We start from the raw sequence: 16,223 nt of genomic DNA on the forward strand, positions 1-16,223 counted from the left end.
TTAAGTTAATCTTCTTCCTGATCACCGATTAAAGGGTTTGATGATGTGGACTAGTGGCTGGGATGCTAGGCCGTGCTACTTCTCTAGTCTCATATTTTCAACTTTAATCCACAATTAAGGAACACTGTTCTTGAGGATTGCAAACTACTTGGTCCATCTCTAGCTTTCAGTCTTTTTACATATTTTTTATGTCTCTACATAGTTTTTGAGATAATTTTTTTTAGAGATTGAGGGATGATCTTATTAACATTTATAAATATCTAAAGGATGGATGTCAGGAGGTTGGGACATCCCTTTTTTCTATAGTAGCTAGCAACAGGACAAGTGGTGAAGCTGGAACACAAAAAGTTCCACTTAAACATAAGAAAAAACTATTTCACTGTGAGGGTGATGGAGCCCTGGCACAGGCTGCCCAGAGGGGTTGTGGAGGCTCCTTTCTTGGAGGTCTTCAAAACCCGCCTGGACACGTTCCTATGTGACTTGATCTAGGTGAACCTGCTTCTGCAGGGGGGTTGGACTGGATGATCTCTAAAGGTCCCTTCCAACCCCTACCATTCTATGATTCATGGTTTAGGCCTTATCCTCAAGATGTAAAGTGTTATGAGCTTAAGATAGTTTAAAACTTTTACCTAAAACCTGCCCTTCTTCAGTAACAGGAACATTCTAATTAATCAAGAAGAGCTAACCTTCCAGTTAATATGGGCTGGAAATCTTATTTTGTAGTGTAGCACAGGCCTGAAATGAATTTGCGTTAAAGACTAATATGGTCTTAACCACTTTCCAGACCAGCTGCCAAATGCACTTCTTGCTTGATCTTTCTTCTGTAACAAGATACAAAACAGCATATATGTTGAAATAAGGAAACTAAAAATAGAAGGCTGCACATACAGCTCTCTCTTCCCAGATATATGAGAGAATACACTGTGAAAATTTATGGTTACATCAGTTATATTGCAGGAGGCTATTGAGATACTATGATGAATGTAGTTATGCTAAAACCTCTATGGAATAAAACAAAATAGTGCTGCATTTGAACTGACTTCCTATGCCAGGTTTTTGGTGTACATAATGTAGGTATCTTACATCCTGGTGTGAGCACAAAGAAACTTTCTGAGGTTTCTAAACCTACCTAATGATTTCAGTGCATGGAAACATAATTGCCTGTTTGTCCTCTTCTGCAAATTTCAAAATGGTTTTCCAGTAAAGCAGTTGTGCATTGAAGCACAAACCCAAGGAAACTGTGCTCCTCTGTGACATCCTAGACCTCCTGAATATGGCTTTTGAATGTAGAGATAACATGATTCCCAAATTTCTCTTTTGAGAGGCAAGATCTCAGCTCTAGTTGTGAAGAGAAGAAGGGAAAATCCAGTGTACAAGCTGGACCTCCTGTGTATCTCTGAAGAGCCAAGTTTGCAGAACTCCTTAGTGAAGCAGCCTGTAGTGACTAGTGCTCTCTGCTCCCTTGCTGCTACTGAATAGAAGAGTGAGCAGATGAGCTTAAATGCTGACTATAGATAAAGCAAAATCAATTTGGAAAATGAGTGCTGTATGGTAGTGTTGGTTACAAGATATTATGTTGTACACAATTGTCAGTCTCAGATGCATGGGACTATTTAATTGTACTTTTAATTCTTTGTTTCCCCACACTTAATTACATTCTAGTGTACTATATCTTAGCCACCAGCATTCATCTTCTACATAAGCAATTCCCTTAATTGCGTTGGAGATGGCTTATAGAATTTAGCAAGGTGTAAAAATGCTCCATATTACTGTGATTGAGATGTGAATGTAGTTGGCTGGAAATTTCTTAATGCAATGTCATGTCAAGAGATACAAATTGACACCAAAATGTGGGGAAAAGAATTACCAAATAAACAATTTCTCTGGTTGAGTATGAAAGCTGATTGCAGGAAGACGGTCAGTGATGCCTTTAAGGCTAGATAGTTGTTTCCAGGAGATCAAGGAGGAGAAATCCAGAGTAGGAAATACTCTGGTAATTACACTTCTTGTTTTTTTTGTGGAGTTGAGCACTATTTTCTGTGTTGTCAAGTAGATATTCTAATAGTTAGAGGGTTTTTTATAGCTAATGTTTACTATACTTACAAACTGGTTTTGATCTATAAAATATAACACCATAGTATGATTGTGCCTCTACAGATGCCCCATCACTGGAAGTGTTCATTTTCAGGTTGGATGAGGCTTTGAGCAGGCCAATGTAGTGGAAAGTGTCCCTGCCAATGATGGGGGCTTGGACTGCGTGATCTTTCAAGATCACTTCCAACCCAAGCAATTCTACACTTTATATAACTGTAGGTAATAGTGCAATGCTTGACAAAGAGACTTTAAATTGAAACGTGAAGGGTAATACTTTTAAAGTAAATAGAACTTGTCACTTGTTTGGTCTCCTGTCTTATATTGCCTTACAGCCCAAGTTTAGTAAGGAGGGGAAACATTTTGCCAGTATCTAGTGTTATGCTTGAAATTTTTACTATTTATTGTTAATGTCACTCTTTAAGAAATGTGGACCCCATAAACTTCCAAAAGAGGTTGTGTGCCAGATGTGTAATTCTACCAATGTCATAAATGTCAAATTAGAGATGCTATTGATAAATGTTAGTCATGGTCAGATATAAACTGAATAATCAAGTATATTTTTAATGTTGATTTTTGGGAGAATGGTGAGGAAACACTTGTTACATATCTTTTTATTATTTTTGGGTGGTGGAAGTTGTCTTCTCGTTAAATTAGAAGGCAATGGTCCAGCATGTGGACTACATTTAAAGAAAATACATGTGATTTATATCTATGACTATGCACATTTTAAAAAAAAAAATACATGTCAGATTTATGTGCTACTAAAAAATGTTGTTTTCCCAGGACACCTAAGCAAGCAATAGATGAATACCCACACCATCCATTTTTTATTCTGACTGAAATGAGTTGTTGTAGTCTTAAGAGCAGGAGCTACAGTAGCAACTATAGAATCATAGAATTGTTTCAGCTGAAAGAGACCTTTAGGGTCATCGAGTGCAGCCTCTGTCCCAGCCCTATCAACCACTAGACCACTTCCCTAAGTGCAACATCCACCCGTCTCTTAAACATCTCCAGGAACGGTGGTTCCAGCACCTCCCTGGGCAGCCTGTTCCAGTGTTTGACAACCCTTTCAGTCAAGAAATTCCTCCTCATATCCAGCCTGAACCTCCCCTGGTGCAACTTGAGGCTGTTTCCTCTTGTTCTATTGCTTGTTACTAGGGAGAACAGACTGACCCTCCCTCCCTTACAGCTTCCTTTCAGGTAGTTGTAGAGAGTGAGAAGGTCTCTCCTGAACTTAATTTCTCCAGGCTAAACAGCCCCAAACCTCTCAGCTGTTCCTCACAGGAGACGTGTTCCAAATCCTTTCCTAGCTTGGCAGCCCATCTCTGGATCCTCTCCAGCACCAAAATGTCCTTCTTGTACAGAGGTGCCCAAACACTGGACACAGTGTTTGAGGTGCAGCCTCACCAAAGCTGAGTCCAGGGGACCGACCACCTTCCTGCCACCTGGACTCACGGCTGGCTCACATTCAGCCATTGTCAGTCAGCATTTTTGGGCCCCTCTCTGCCTGGAAGCTTCCAGGTCACTCATCCCCAAGCTGTAGCGCTGCTGGGGGTTGTTGTGGCCCAAGGGCAGGACCTGGCACTTGGCCTTCTTGAAAGTCAGGACACTGGCCTTGGCCCAGCCATCCAGCCCATCTAGATCTCTCTTTAAGGCTTCCCTACCCTCAAGAACATCAACACTTCCACTCAACTTGGTGTCATTGCAAACTGACTGAAGTGTCTTATTTTTTCATTCCTCCTGGTATCTGGGGAAAAATTGTAATATTTAAATATTACTCAGACCATGTTACTGTTCAAGTGGGAAGTATTCAATCTCAAAAAAATGTTTTCCCAATACTAAAAATGCTTTCTTACAGCAGCAGGTCACATACACAACATCCTAGGTTTTTTGGTGCAGAGAAAAAACCCACACAGGTCTCAGAATATAGCTTCTGTTTTTTTCCCCACTCTTCTCTACTGAACAAGCATGTATTATTTTAAGTAGTAGTTTTAGTCTATAAAGCGGAGATTTCTGGACATCCGTGGGCTACTTCTAGTAGTAGTGGATCTGTGGTGGGGGAACCAGTTTCATATGTGGAGTACACGTGCAGTTCATGTGTCTGGCATTTTGATGTGGGTTTGTGTCTTTCTTGGAGAAAAAAAAATTAAGGGGCAATAAATCAATAAAAGGTTAAGAGTAATCTTTTCTCTCTGCTGGTTCAAATCCTTTCTAGCAATGAAGATTCATGAAATGCACCAGTAATTGTTTCCTTTGCTAGAGAATTCATTAACCAAGCCTTTTTGTTGTCATAAGCTCTGACTAATTCTTTGCATCCTGTTATACTTTTTCAGGTGCATTAAAATATGAAATACATATTATTAATGTTGAGTTTCTGATTCAAGTAACAAAAAATATTATGGTTTTAATTATTTTCTGTAGAAGCAATTCAGTTTCACTGCTGTTGTCTCTCAAAATCCTTAAGATTTGGTTTCCCTCACTTACAGATACTTTCACTTACATCCAACTTCCCAAAAGGGAGGGAGGCTTTCAACTCTTCAGCCTGTTCAGAAAAAAAATCTTCTTTCAGTGTGATTTCATTTCATTTCAGACTTCAAAAAGTACAGCAGTGATTACTTCAACACTGACCTAACAACCCATTTATGTGACATTTTTAAATGGTTTTCATCTGGGAGTTTTGAAGTGCTTTGTAAAACAGTATCACAATATATCTGCACTGTGGTATGTGTGTTTGGATAGCTTTACACACCAAACCAGAGGTGGATGAAATGAAGAATGCACCCACCAGATTCTATGTCTCCATTCTGAGAGGAAGAGACAATGTCAGGAATTCAACATGTGAGTGAATCAGATTTGTAATCTGAGAAAGTCCACACAGGTCTCTTCATTTTCTTTACATCTGTTCATGAGTAAGATTGAGGCTTATCACAATGCCAGGATTTCTGAAGGAGCTTGTGCTAAATACTCAAAGTTTTTAGAAATACCATTTGATGAGAAGCATAGGTGTGTAGTACTGCTCAATGAAGGAGTGTTTTCTGACACTAAGGACATCTTTTTAATTTTACTTAAAGCATAAGTGTCTCTGGTTGTAGCCTTCAGTAATTTTCTAATCATAGTTTGAGCTTCTGAGTAAAGTTCTATTGATGACCTAGAAATCAGAGTTAGCAGAGATGCTTCCCATCTGTCTGTAGTCATACACATCTACAGTAATGTGTTTTCAGTAGTGAGTAATTTTTGGCTTGTGGACAGATGTATAATTGAGAGAGAATGCTGCTAAGGAGAGAAAAAAAAAAGCTTTCAGAAAAAGCCGTATGGTGAAAACAAATATCTCATAAAAAGCTTGTAACAACAGAATTACTGTCACAACCTTTTCTGCTGTTTTCACCATATTCCGTGTCCAAAACAGTGGTTTATAATCTTCTGCCATAAAAATAAGAGCTTATCATTATCAAATTATTACACCACATTTTGGTAGATGTTTTGTTTGATACTGAAGTAATGTGATTAAAACCAGAACAGTACAAAAAAGTTAATGATGGTATTAAAAAAAGGGGACACTAGCTAAAAACCCCATAATCTTTGTTTTCAGTGGTGTGCTGAGAAGAGGCATTCTGGGCCTTATTTGTTAAAAAAAAAACAACCAAAAACAGATGGAAGTGCTGCAGAGCTATGAAGTTTGCTTTGATAAGCTGTACTTCATCAAATTTTAGGTCATAATTAAAGAATGAGAGATTGTCAGCTGTACTCACAGGGCAGCTGTGAATCACATTCTAAAAAGAAGTGTCTTTGCACTGGTGAGGAATAAAAACTGCTGAACCAAGTGCAAAATCTTTTCATCGTAGGTGTGGTCCCAGAATGTATCTGATGACTGATGGAAAGTGGTAAAGGTTCTTATACATTCAATGTTGATGTAACTGCTCCTGTTCAAGCACTCACAGACTAATATTTTAGTTAAAAATGCAAAGGTTTGACACAATTTATCATCAGAAGCATGCTTTCATAGAATCATACAATGGTAGGGGTTGGAAGGGACCTTCAGAGATCATCCAGTCCAACCCCCCTGCAGAAGCAGGTTCACCTAGATCAAGTCACATAGGAACATGTCCAGGTGGGTCTTGAAGACCTCCAAGGAAGGAGACTCCACAACCCCTCTGGGCAGCCTGTGCCAGGGCTCCCTCACCTGAACAGTGAAATAGTTTTTTCTTATGTTTAAATGAAACTTTTTGTGTTCCAGCTTCACCCCATTCCCCCTTGTCCTGTTACTATCTACTACAGAAAAGAGGGATGTCCCAACCTCCTGACACCCACCCTTTCGATATTTGTAAATGTTAATAAGATCCCCTCTCAGTCTCCTCCAGACTAAACAGTCCCAGTTCCCGCAGCCTTTCCTCGTATGAAAGATGTTCCAGTCCCCTGATCATCTTGGTGGCCCTGTGCTGGACTCTCTCCAGCAGTTCCCTGTCCCTCTTGAGCTGAGGAGCCCAGAACTGGACACAGGACTCCAGATGAGGCCTCACCAGGGCAGAGTAGAGGGGGAGCAGAACCTCCCCTGCTGGCCACACTCTTGATGCATCCCAGGATGCCATTGGCCTTCTTGGCCATGAGGGCACATTGCTGGCTCATATTTAGCTTATTATCAATCAGGACTCCCAGGTCTCTCTCTGCAGAGCTGCTCTCCAGCAGGTCAGCCCCCAGCCTGTACTGGTGCATGGGGTTGTTCCTTCCCACATGCAGGACTCTGCACTTGTCCTTGTTGAACCTCATGAGGTTCCTCTCTGCCCAACTCTCCAGCTGATCGAGATCCCGCTGAATGGCAGCACAGCCTCTGGGGAATCAGCCAGTGCTCCCAGTTTGGTGTCATGAGGGAACTTGCTCAGGGTACACTCTGTCCCCTCATCCAGGTCCTTGATGAAGATGTTGAACAAGACTGGCCCCAGAACCCATCCCTGTGGAACTCCACTGGCCACCGGCCTCCAACTCGACTCTGTGCCATTGATCAGCACCCTCTGGGCTCTGTCATTCAGCCAGCTCTCGATCCACCTCACTGTCCACTCATCCAAGCCACACTGCTTGAGTTTTCTGATGTTATGGGAGACACTGTCAAAAGCCTTGCTGAAGTGAAGGTAGATGACATGTGCTGGTGTCCCCTCATCTAGCCAGCTGCTTATGCACTCATAGAAGGATATCAGGTTGATCCAACAGGATTTCCCCTTGGTGAATCCATGTAAGCCCCCCTGATAACCATGTAATCTTTCGTATGTTCAGTGATAACATTCAGGATGAGTTGTTCCATCACTTTTCCAGGGATGGAGGACAGGCTGACCAGCCTGTAGTTTCCTAGAAGAATGTCAAGGTGTTTGATCTTTTCTGCAACTAGATCAAGGTATCAGAGCAAAGAATGTCAAGGAGTTCTTTTCTCTACCAGGCAAAGCTGTTAGAAAATCTGATGACTGGAAGTTTGAACTAAATTGGCAATTAAGGAAGATGAGCCAATAATAAAAGGATACTTGTTGCTGGAAGAGCCTACCAAGTTCTATGGTGGAGTCTATGGCACCAGCAGTTTTTAAGTCATGACGATTGGGAAGACATTTCTCTCTGGGAGGATGGTAAGGTATGGAACAGGTTGCCCAAAAAGGCTCTAGATGTCTTATCCCTGGAAGTGTTCAAGGGCAGGTTGGATGGGGCTTGGAGCAACCTGGTCTAGTGGAAAGTGTCCTTTCCAACCCAAACCATCCTGAAATTTTTCTAGGTGTCTCTGATGATCTGTACTGGAGAGACTGTTTTTGATTTTTGATTCCAACAGTATAGTACTAACTCATTTCAATTTTATTTTGTGTTAGGTTTTTTTGTGTATCTCTGTGAGCTGTGAACCTCGCTTTCTTCATGGTTAGATCAGTAGATCTGCATTTCCTAAGAACGTGAGGTGTGCCTATGTGTTGGAAGAGACTGTCGGTCCATCTGTCCTTTGTCCTACCCTGTGCTAAACAGACAATTGGTCAGCATAACACAGTGGAGTGATTGCTATGTATGAGGACAAAGCAAGCAAGCAAGCTGTGACGTTTTTCTTGTCTCTGGCATTTACCAGCTTATGGATTTTTGACCCGAGTTTGTATTGTGGCCATTATTATCAGTGACCACTAATGGTTTTACTTAAACTTGCTTAATTCTTTTTAAGAATCCCTTAAAGTTTTGGTAGCTACGATACCTGTGACACCAGATCTTACAATTTAATTACATACTCTGTGGCATACTTCCTGTTGTTTTTAATATACTGACTTACTATTTCATTGTGTGCTCCCTAGGCATTGAATGGAGATGTGGTGCATATTTTAGATGTATTTGTTGTATTCCCCACAGTCTTGTGTTCTTCAGACTGGGGAATACCAGTGCCTTCCTTTTTCTCCTTTTTAGCAAGCTATTCTGTGCCTTAGACAGTACTCACTGTCTGTCCTAACACTTTTTTTAACTCTCCATCTTTTTGGAGATAGATAAATCTCAGATTTAGATAACGCCATTTTAATGTTTGAGGTTTTAGTCCTTTTCTGAAAAGTATCTAACACTCTTTTTGGTGTCTTAATTCAGTAATTGCTTCACTTCTGTAATTAATTTATTGATCTTGAAGCTCCTTGAACAGTTTCTCTTAGATTGTGCTGACATCTAATGGTAAGGCAAAGTGTCTTAACCACACTTAATGGCAAGATAAATTGTCTGTCAGGGAAATATAATCATATAGTCTTAATTCAGTATTAGTTTTTTGTAAGACAAGATGGAGTAGCTTCAGTTTTTGCACAGAAAATCTGACCTAATACTTTATATTCTGGCAGTTAATCTCTTTTTGTCCTTCTCTTTGGTCAACACTTATTTTGAAATGCAGTTTATATCTTTGCAAGAGTAGTTTTAAGCACGGTGTAAGTGATGTGATGGTTTTATACTGCAGAAGCTTTTAGTGTGAGTCATAGTATCTCCAGAAGAGGATGGCAGCATGAAATAAAATGTAAGAACAGATACTGTCCTGCAGAACTTGTGACTAGAAAGTTCCAGCGTTGTTGTAGCAGTCTTACTGTTGCTGTACGTTCAAGAAACACGCAAACAAAAGTCTTTGCCCTTTTTTTCTCATCCTCCTCTTTGAGGTTTCTCTGTATTTTTAATTGGGCATTTTTCAAACTCCTAGTGATAAATCATGTTGAGTAATATTTTTGAACTTCAGAAAAACAAGAGTTCAAATCTTAAAGTTACGTTTTGTGTTTAGATGTTGTACACTGATACAAAGTTTTTGTTTTATGCAGAAGCAATACTGCTGCCACCGACTCTACAAATGTTCAATTACAAATTGTAGAGCTTTTTCAAATAGAAAGTTTCTTGCATCCATCATCAGCTTTATTTTTTCCTTTTCTCAGAGTTGGAGGCCTCAGAAAGTTGACTTCTTTACTCTGTAAATGCATATTTGCTTTTATTTGAGCATTAATTTCTCTGACTTGGCATTTTTACATGTCATTTTACTTTCTACTCTTTATTAGCTTGACAGTGTCCTCTCTTTTGCCAAACACAAGATAAGTTGTTCTGTACTAGATAAATATTCTCAGTAATATCTTCCTTGCAGCCTAAGTTGTCTTCAGCATGTGTCACTCTCCCCCCAAAAAGATAAGTATCACATTAAGTTTAATTCTTAAGGAACACCAATAATTGTTGTACGGTGAGTATTTGTGTGTTGTGCGCTGAGTTAGTTTTGCAGAGAAGCTTATTACTTCATGCTCTGGCAAGAGTGAAATTGATAAAATGGATTTCAGAATTCCAGACTGTAAGGTTTAAAGTTTGTAGTCTGGTGTTTTGTTTTTAGCTGCACAAGCTGGGGAACCAGTTGTGGCACAGAGTATTTCAGATGCTAGGAATATCTGAAGTCTAGACATGAAGCTGACGTATACCCTGTGGGTCTTGGTCATTTCACTGAAGAGGTGCTCAAACATACATGGGTGGGGTAAGATGAAAAAAAACCCAAACAACACCAAACAACCCCACAAAATGATTTACTGTTTCTCACCCGTTCAGGTGATCATATGTGAGGTGAAGTATTCATATTGTTGGTCATAAAATTGCAATGGTAGTCATTGCAGAATTATAGAATCACAGAATGGTTGGGTTGGAAGGGACCTTTAGAGATCATCTAGTCCAACCCCCCTGCAGAAGCAGGGTCACCTAGATCAGGTCGCATAGAAACATGTCCAGGTGGGTCTTGAAGACCTCCAAGGAAGGAGCCTCCACAACCCCTCTGGTCAGCCTGTGCCAGGGCTCCCTCACCTCAACAGTGAAATAGATTTTTCTTATGTTTAAATGGCACTTTTTCTGTTGAGCAGCCCCAGTTGCTGTGGGTATGCTCTCCATCTCACTGCTGACTGTGACAGTTTTTTGCCATGAAATTTTAGGCATAGTTGGCTTTTGTATAAGGAGGAAATTTGTTACAGTGAGAATGATGAGACACTGAAACTGTCTAGGGAAACTGTGGATATCCTATCATCAGAAGTGTTCAAGGTTGAGTTGGATGGAGCTTTGAGCAACCTGATTTAGTGAGAGATGTCCGTGCCTGTGGCAGAGGGATTGGACTAGATGATGTGTTTACTATCTGAAGCAGATGAATTCACTATCTGAAATGAATAGTTACTGCAAAATATATGATTATCTAGGGTAATTAAAATATTTATAACAAGAGGAACAACATTTTCATTATCTTATTGCTTCCAGGGCTCTGCAGAATGGACATTTCAAGGCTTGTGGAGTGTCATGGAAAATAGACATCTTACTGATTTGGATGGGAAGGAAAGAAATGGAAGTAATCTAAAACTGATGGCATGAAATCTGTAATATAAACTTACTTACCATTTTTCTTATGATAGCCTTATTTTATATCTGTTGTAAGTCGATAATAGAAAAAAAAATCAGTAATTTAATCTAGTTTAAACCAACGAACATATATTAGAATGATTAAATTAAATGAAGATTGATATGCCCAAGGGTAACATGAAGTTTAACAGCCTTATTCTCAATGTGTTAATGATCAGTCTGTTCTGTGAATTTCATTTCTGTTTTGATTTCTTAAGCTTTATCATCGGATTTGGGCAGGCCTGCAAATCCTTCCATGCAAAAGCAGCTGATAGTGAGGCATAGGTAGAAATCAGCCTTTTACCTTTCCTAGCTGAACAGATGAAAGTCTGTGCTCAGAAGAGTTTATGCTTTGGATCTTTTTGTGTGTGGGCTAAAGAATTAGAAGTGATACAGCTGACAATTTTTCTGGTAGGTTTTCCCCAACTGTTTGAATTCAGAGGAAACTTGATCTGGTCTACACAAAATTCTCCTATTAGACTGGTGCAAAGGAAATGGTTCTGCATGGCATGCTGTGGCATTTTGGGCTTGATGGGAGTTCTTCCCTAGTAATTTGGAGCTTGTCTTAATCTACAAATGTGTGTATAATTGGCCTGCTAGTTTACCTTCTTAAGAATTTTTATTTCTTATTTAGTGTCTTCTTCATCCTCATTCTCTGAAGAGAAGATCATGGTTTTTGAATGGGTATTACTTCAAATCTCCCTCACAGCCTGTATTTATCTTTTACTCCATTACCAGTGTTATCAGTTTTGAAAACTGAAATCAAAGTTGTCTTATTTACTTAGCATGCTTGGTTTAGCCTGTAGGATTTACTCCTATAAAAAAGTTTGAGTTTCTTTTCTCCTTTTATCTTGACGTCTCCAAAGAGTAAAGCTCTTCCTTTCCCTAGAAAGAGCTAAATGCTCCAGATTGCAAACCCAGAGGCATATTCTCTAAAAAATGTTTTCAAACACTGGAATCATCTGCTTAACTAAAAGAAAAAAAAATACTTATAATGTTTTCATAGAATCGTAGAATGGTAGGGATTGGAAGAGACCATCTAGAGATCATCTGGTCCCATCCCTGCAGAAGCAGGTTCACCTAGCAGGTCGCACAGGAACATGTCCAGATGGGTCTTGAAGACCTCCAAGGAAGGAGACTCCACAACCCCTCTGGGCAGCCTGTGCCAGGGCTCCCTCACCTGAACAGTGAAATAGTTTTTTCTTATATTTAAGTGGAACTTTTTGTGTTCCAGCTTCATCCCATTACCCCTTGTCCTGTTGCTAGATACCATTGAAAAAAGGGATGTCCCAGCCTCCTGACACCCACTGTTTAGATACTTATAAGTATTAATAAGATCTCCCCTCAGTCTTCTCCAGACTGAACAGCCCCAATTCACACAGCCTTTCCTCATAAGGAAGATGCTCCAGTCCCTTGATCATCTTGGTGGCCCTGTGCTGGACTCTCTCCAGCAGTTTCCTGTCCCTCTTGAGCTGAGGAGCCCAGAATTGGACACAGGACTCCACATGAGGCCTCACCAGGGCAGGGTAGAGGGAGAGAAGAACAACCTTGGACCACACTCTTGATGCATCCCAGGATGCCATTGACCTTCTTGGCAGTGAGGGCACATTGCTGGCTCATGGTTAGTTTGTTATCAACCAGCACTCCCAGGTCTCTCTCTGCAGAGCTGCTCTCCAGCAGGTCAATCCCCAGCCTGTACTGGTGCATGGGGTTGTTCCTCCCCAGATGCAGGACTCTGCACTTGTCCTTGTTGAACCTCATGAGGTTCTTCTCTGCCCAACTCTCAAGCCAACTATCTATTTTCAACAGTCTATTTAAATCTAAAATTGTTACTGCTCAAAAGCATTCTGTACATTGATGATACCTCAGACAGCTTTGATCCTCATGCTTGATGTATACAATAAGAACTATATATTATTAAATCACTTGAGTTCTCACTTTATCTTAAAATATTAAACTGCAGAAGCCTGATCCTATACGATTTGGTGTTTAGTGTTCTGATTTTTAATTCATTAGGCAGTGTGCTTGCATTTTTAGTGAGTTTCTCAAATACAATTATTCATGTTGTGGTTTAGTAATTGCAGTAAGTAATGCTCCCGTAATTGTAAGGCTTTTGTTTTGCTGGGAAATGCTTCCCATATCATAATCTTCTTTTTGTGTTAGAACATGAAGTGTAATAAACTGTATGAGAGTTAAATTTAGAACTGTGTTAACATGTTAATTTAATTTTCTGCTAAAATAATTTTGGAGTCTTATGATAACTTACTGTGAGTAAAAAGAATTTAAAGAAATGTTTAAAAGAAAAAAACTGGTTGATTTATATGGTACACTTTGAAGCTACTGTAGACAGATAGAAAACATCTGCTGACACTTTCAGTGGTAGGTCAGTAGTTACAGATGGTCTGTTTTTTTACAGCTGTCATCCAGCTTCAGTGGAAAAATCTTTTGCTGAATGAACAAACAAAACAAGCACAAGGAGGCCAGGAGGCATTTATGTTTCTACAAGATGGGAGATTAAATAAGCTATAAAAATTTAAACCACGACTCGTATTTAAAATGTTCATTATATTCTGGTTTTGGTTTCTTATCTGTTAGATCTTTCTATTGTGACTGTTGGAGGAAGTGGATTATAAAACAGAAGTGATAAGGAAATAAATTACAAACTAGTTTAGGGGCTGATCCTCTGCACAAGTTTGGGATGTTGGCTTAAGCAAAGTCAGGTGGCTACATAGCTAGATTTTTAAGGATTTAAAATACATGTCAGATTTGATATAAAGCTTGTGTCATCTTATAAGAGCCACATTCAATATTGAAGTATGTTTTAGTTTGTAATCAATGTTGGGAAATGTACTAGAAAATTTCTAAGAAGGCAACATTCTTTTTGTTTTTAAAGAGGATAAAAATGAGCGTCTGCATTCTTCCATTTTTTCTTCCCATTCATGATGGGACATTAGATTTACCTGGAATCAGACTATGCAGAACAGCAGAAGAACCTTGAATGTGAGGATAAAGAAAAAGGTGAGGAGGGAAAGGAAGAGGAAGAGGAGGCTGAATAAAGTGTCAAAAGCATGGTGCATATTGCACGTTAACTCCTTTTATAAACAGAAATAAACCCAAAGAAAGGAACTTTGTTCAAAATCCAAATGCACTAAGCTGAGTAGTGCTGGCAAAGATGTCTATTTTAATGCAAATGTGCATTAAATTCCTAATATTCTAAATATTTTTCTTTATCATTTCTCTCAGAGTGTGTGAATCTTCCTGAAATGTGCCTGTGTTAGGTTTGAGAAAAGCTCACCGTCTAGAGAGGAACAAGCAGATTTCTCAGCCAGTCACTTGTAAGGCCCTTTAATGCTACCCACTGATGTTGAAAGCTGTTAGGCAGGAATAAAAAGAAATGGGGAAGTGGATTATTTGGCTCGTTTTAATGTGCACTGTGCTTGTAATACAGCTTTCTCTGAGTTTTTGGTTCTCAAAGGCTGCTGAGGCATTTAAAGGTGGATAAAAGCAGAGCTCTGATTATGCTTTTTAGAGGAGCTGTGTACCAAGTTTTATACTGTCCACTTGCTCATGTGCATTTTAGATTCTACTGCTTTGATTAGGTTCTTGTTGAGGGATTTTTCTTCTCTCTCATCCCATCCCCCTTTCCTGCTTCTCAGTGGTTTGGCTTGAAATGCAGACTGCTTGCTGCAATACCCTCATGCTGTCTTGCCCAGCTACACAGTATCTGAAAAGTGCTTAGTTGTATTTGCTGCCAAAGAGCTTGCCTAGTCATGCATAAACCTGCTTTAAATGCCATTTGGTTGATATAGATGTTGGCGTTCTGTGTTGTCACTGTGATGCATTTGCTCGGGTCTGTGCCCCTTGAATTGTTTCCTTCAACTTCTGAGTATCAGATTCTGATTTGCTTTCTTAACTTTTAAGTTTTAGATGATAATAAAAAGCAGTTTCTCTCACTGCAGATGTTACAATGCACAAATGTGACTTTCCAGATTCATTCCAGATGGACACTTTTCTGTAGTTTTATGGGAATCATGTACCTGTGCCTACCCAAGACACCTTCTTTAGCTGGTGGTGGGTTCAGTGAAAGGGTAAAAAAATGTTTGAGTCAAATAGCAGAAGACGGCAGCTGTCTTGGAGCGTTTCTTATACTGGCTTGTTTGAGCTGTACTGTGCTTTGCATCTCTATGTGTTTAGAGGGCAGTTTGGCGTGAAATGCCAGGTAACTAAATATGATTTAAGGACTTTGTGTTTTCTTAATTGTTTAAATTACATCAAGATCATCTTTCTGGAAAGAAGTGGAAAAAAGTACCTGTATTTTCAAGTTTAATATGTTTATCTTTCTGTTCACAGGTGATAATAAGTTTATAAAAGACAGTAAGTGTTTCTGACTTGTGGCTGGCTTGAAAAGACTATATCACCAAGCTGTGTGGAGACGTTCTTTGAGCTTCCACTCTTACGTCTCTAATGGACAAACACAAAGTGAAGCGGCAACGTCTGGATCGCATATTTGAAGGTTGGACATTTCAGTTTCTAATGTTGACAGCATCAATTAGTTTCATGGATTACTGATATTTCTGGAAACTGCAGCTTTTTTTCTTTTGATCATTCAGTATATTTTTTGATTGAGTTGCAATTCCTGTTGAGATGATATTAACTGTGCATAAATACTGGTTTGGGCTGAAAACAGATTTAGATTAATAAAAGCAACTAGTGTGTGAACTCTGCTATTCTACAGTTAAGTTTGCTTTCATTTTAGCACTTTACAACTTTCTACCCATATGCTGTGAAAGGTTGTGGTTTTATGTAGAATAACAATCACAAAATGTTGAGATAACCACATGGAGCTCTCTAGGATCTGTCTCTATAGGAATGCTTCATACAGGTTGGTTTAACAGCCTGTATCTGATCCTAGAAAGTAAGTAGAAAATAAAATTAAAACAAAATATGAAATAAAACCTTGCAGAACTTTAATAAGTATTAATAAAAATAGCCTGGGTTCTAGCAAAAGGAGTGTAATCATTTTAGTCAGTCGTTTTACCTTGAGTCACAAATGACTGAGTCATATATTCCTTTATTCTTAGTTCATTTGCTTTCTAGAGTTGGTGTAAAAGGAGGTCAAGGGATAAGCTGTACTATTTTTAAGAATATACATAAGTGATATGGGCTAAATTATTTTTTATACGAAAATGTTAGCTTCTCCTTAAAAAGTAATAGTTAATTCCTTTACTAACCTGTTTTGACAAGACTGGAGAAAG

General features: G+C 39.3%; 1 protein-coding gene across 1 annotated transcript in view; it reads left to right on the plus strand.

Annotated features, from left to right (window-relative positions):
- The window catches only part of CTBP1 (C-terminal binding protein 1), a 257,618-nt gene that overhangs the window by 45,648 nt on the left and 195,747 nt on the right, over positions 1-16,223 (plus strand). Inside the window, exon 2 of the mRNA XM_061992281.1 lies at positions 15,319-15,481. Coding sequence (XP_061848265.1) covers positions 15,433-15,481 — 49 coding nt within the window. The 5' untranslated portion in view covers positions 15,319-15,432. The remainder of the gene's footprint in view (positions 1-15,318; positions 15,482-16,223) is intronic.

This window comes from Colius striatus, chromosome 3 (assembly GCF_028858725.1).
Source record: "Colius striatus isolate bColStr4 chromosome 3, bColStr4.1.hap1, whole genome shotgun sequence".
Lineage (NCBI taxonomy): Eukaryota > Metazoa > Chordata > Aves > Coliiformes > Coliidae > Colius > Colius striatus.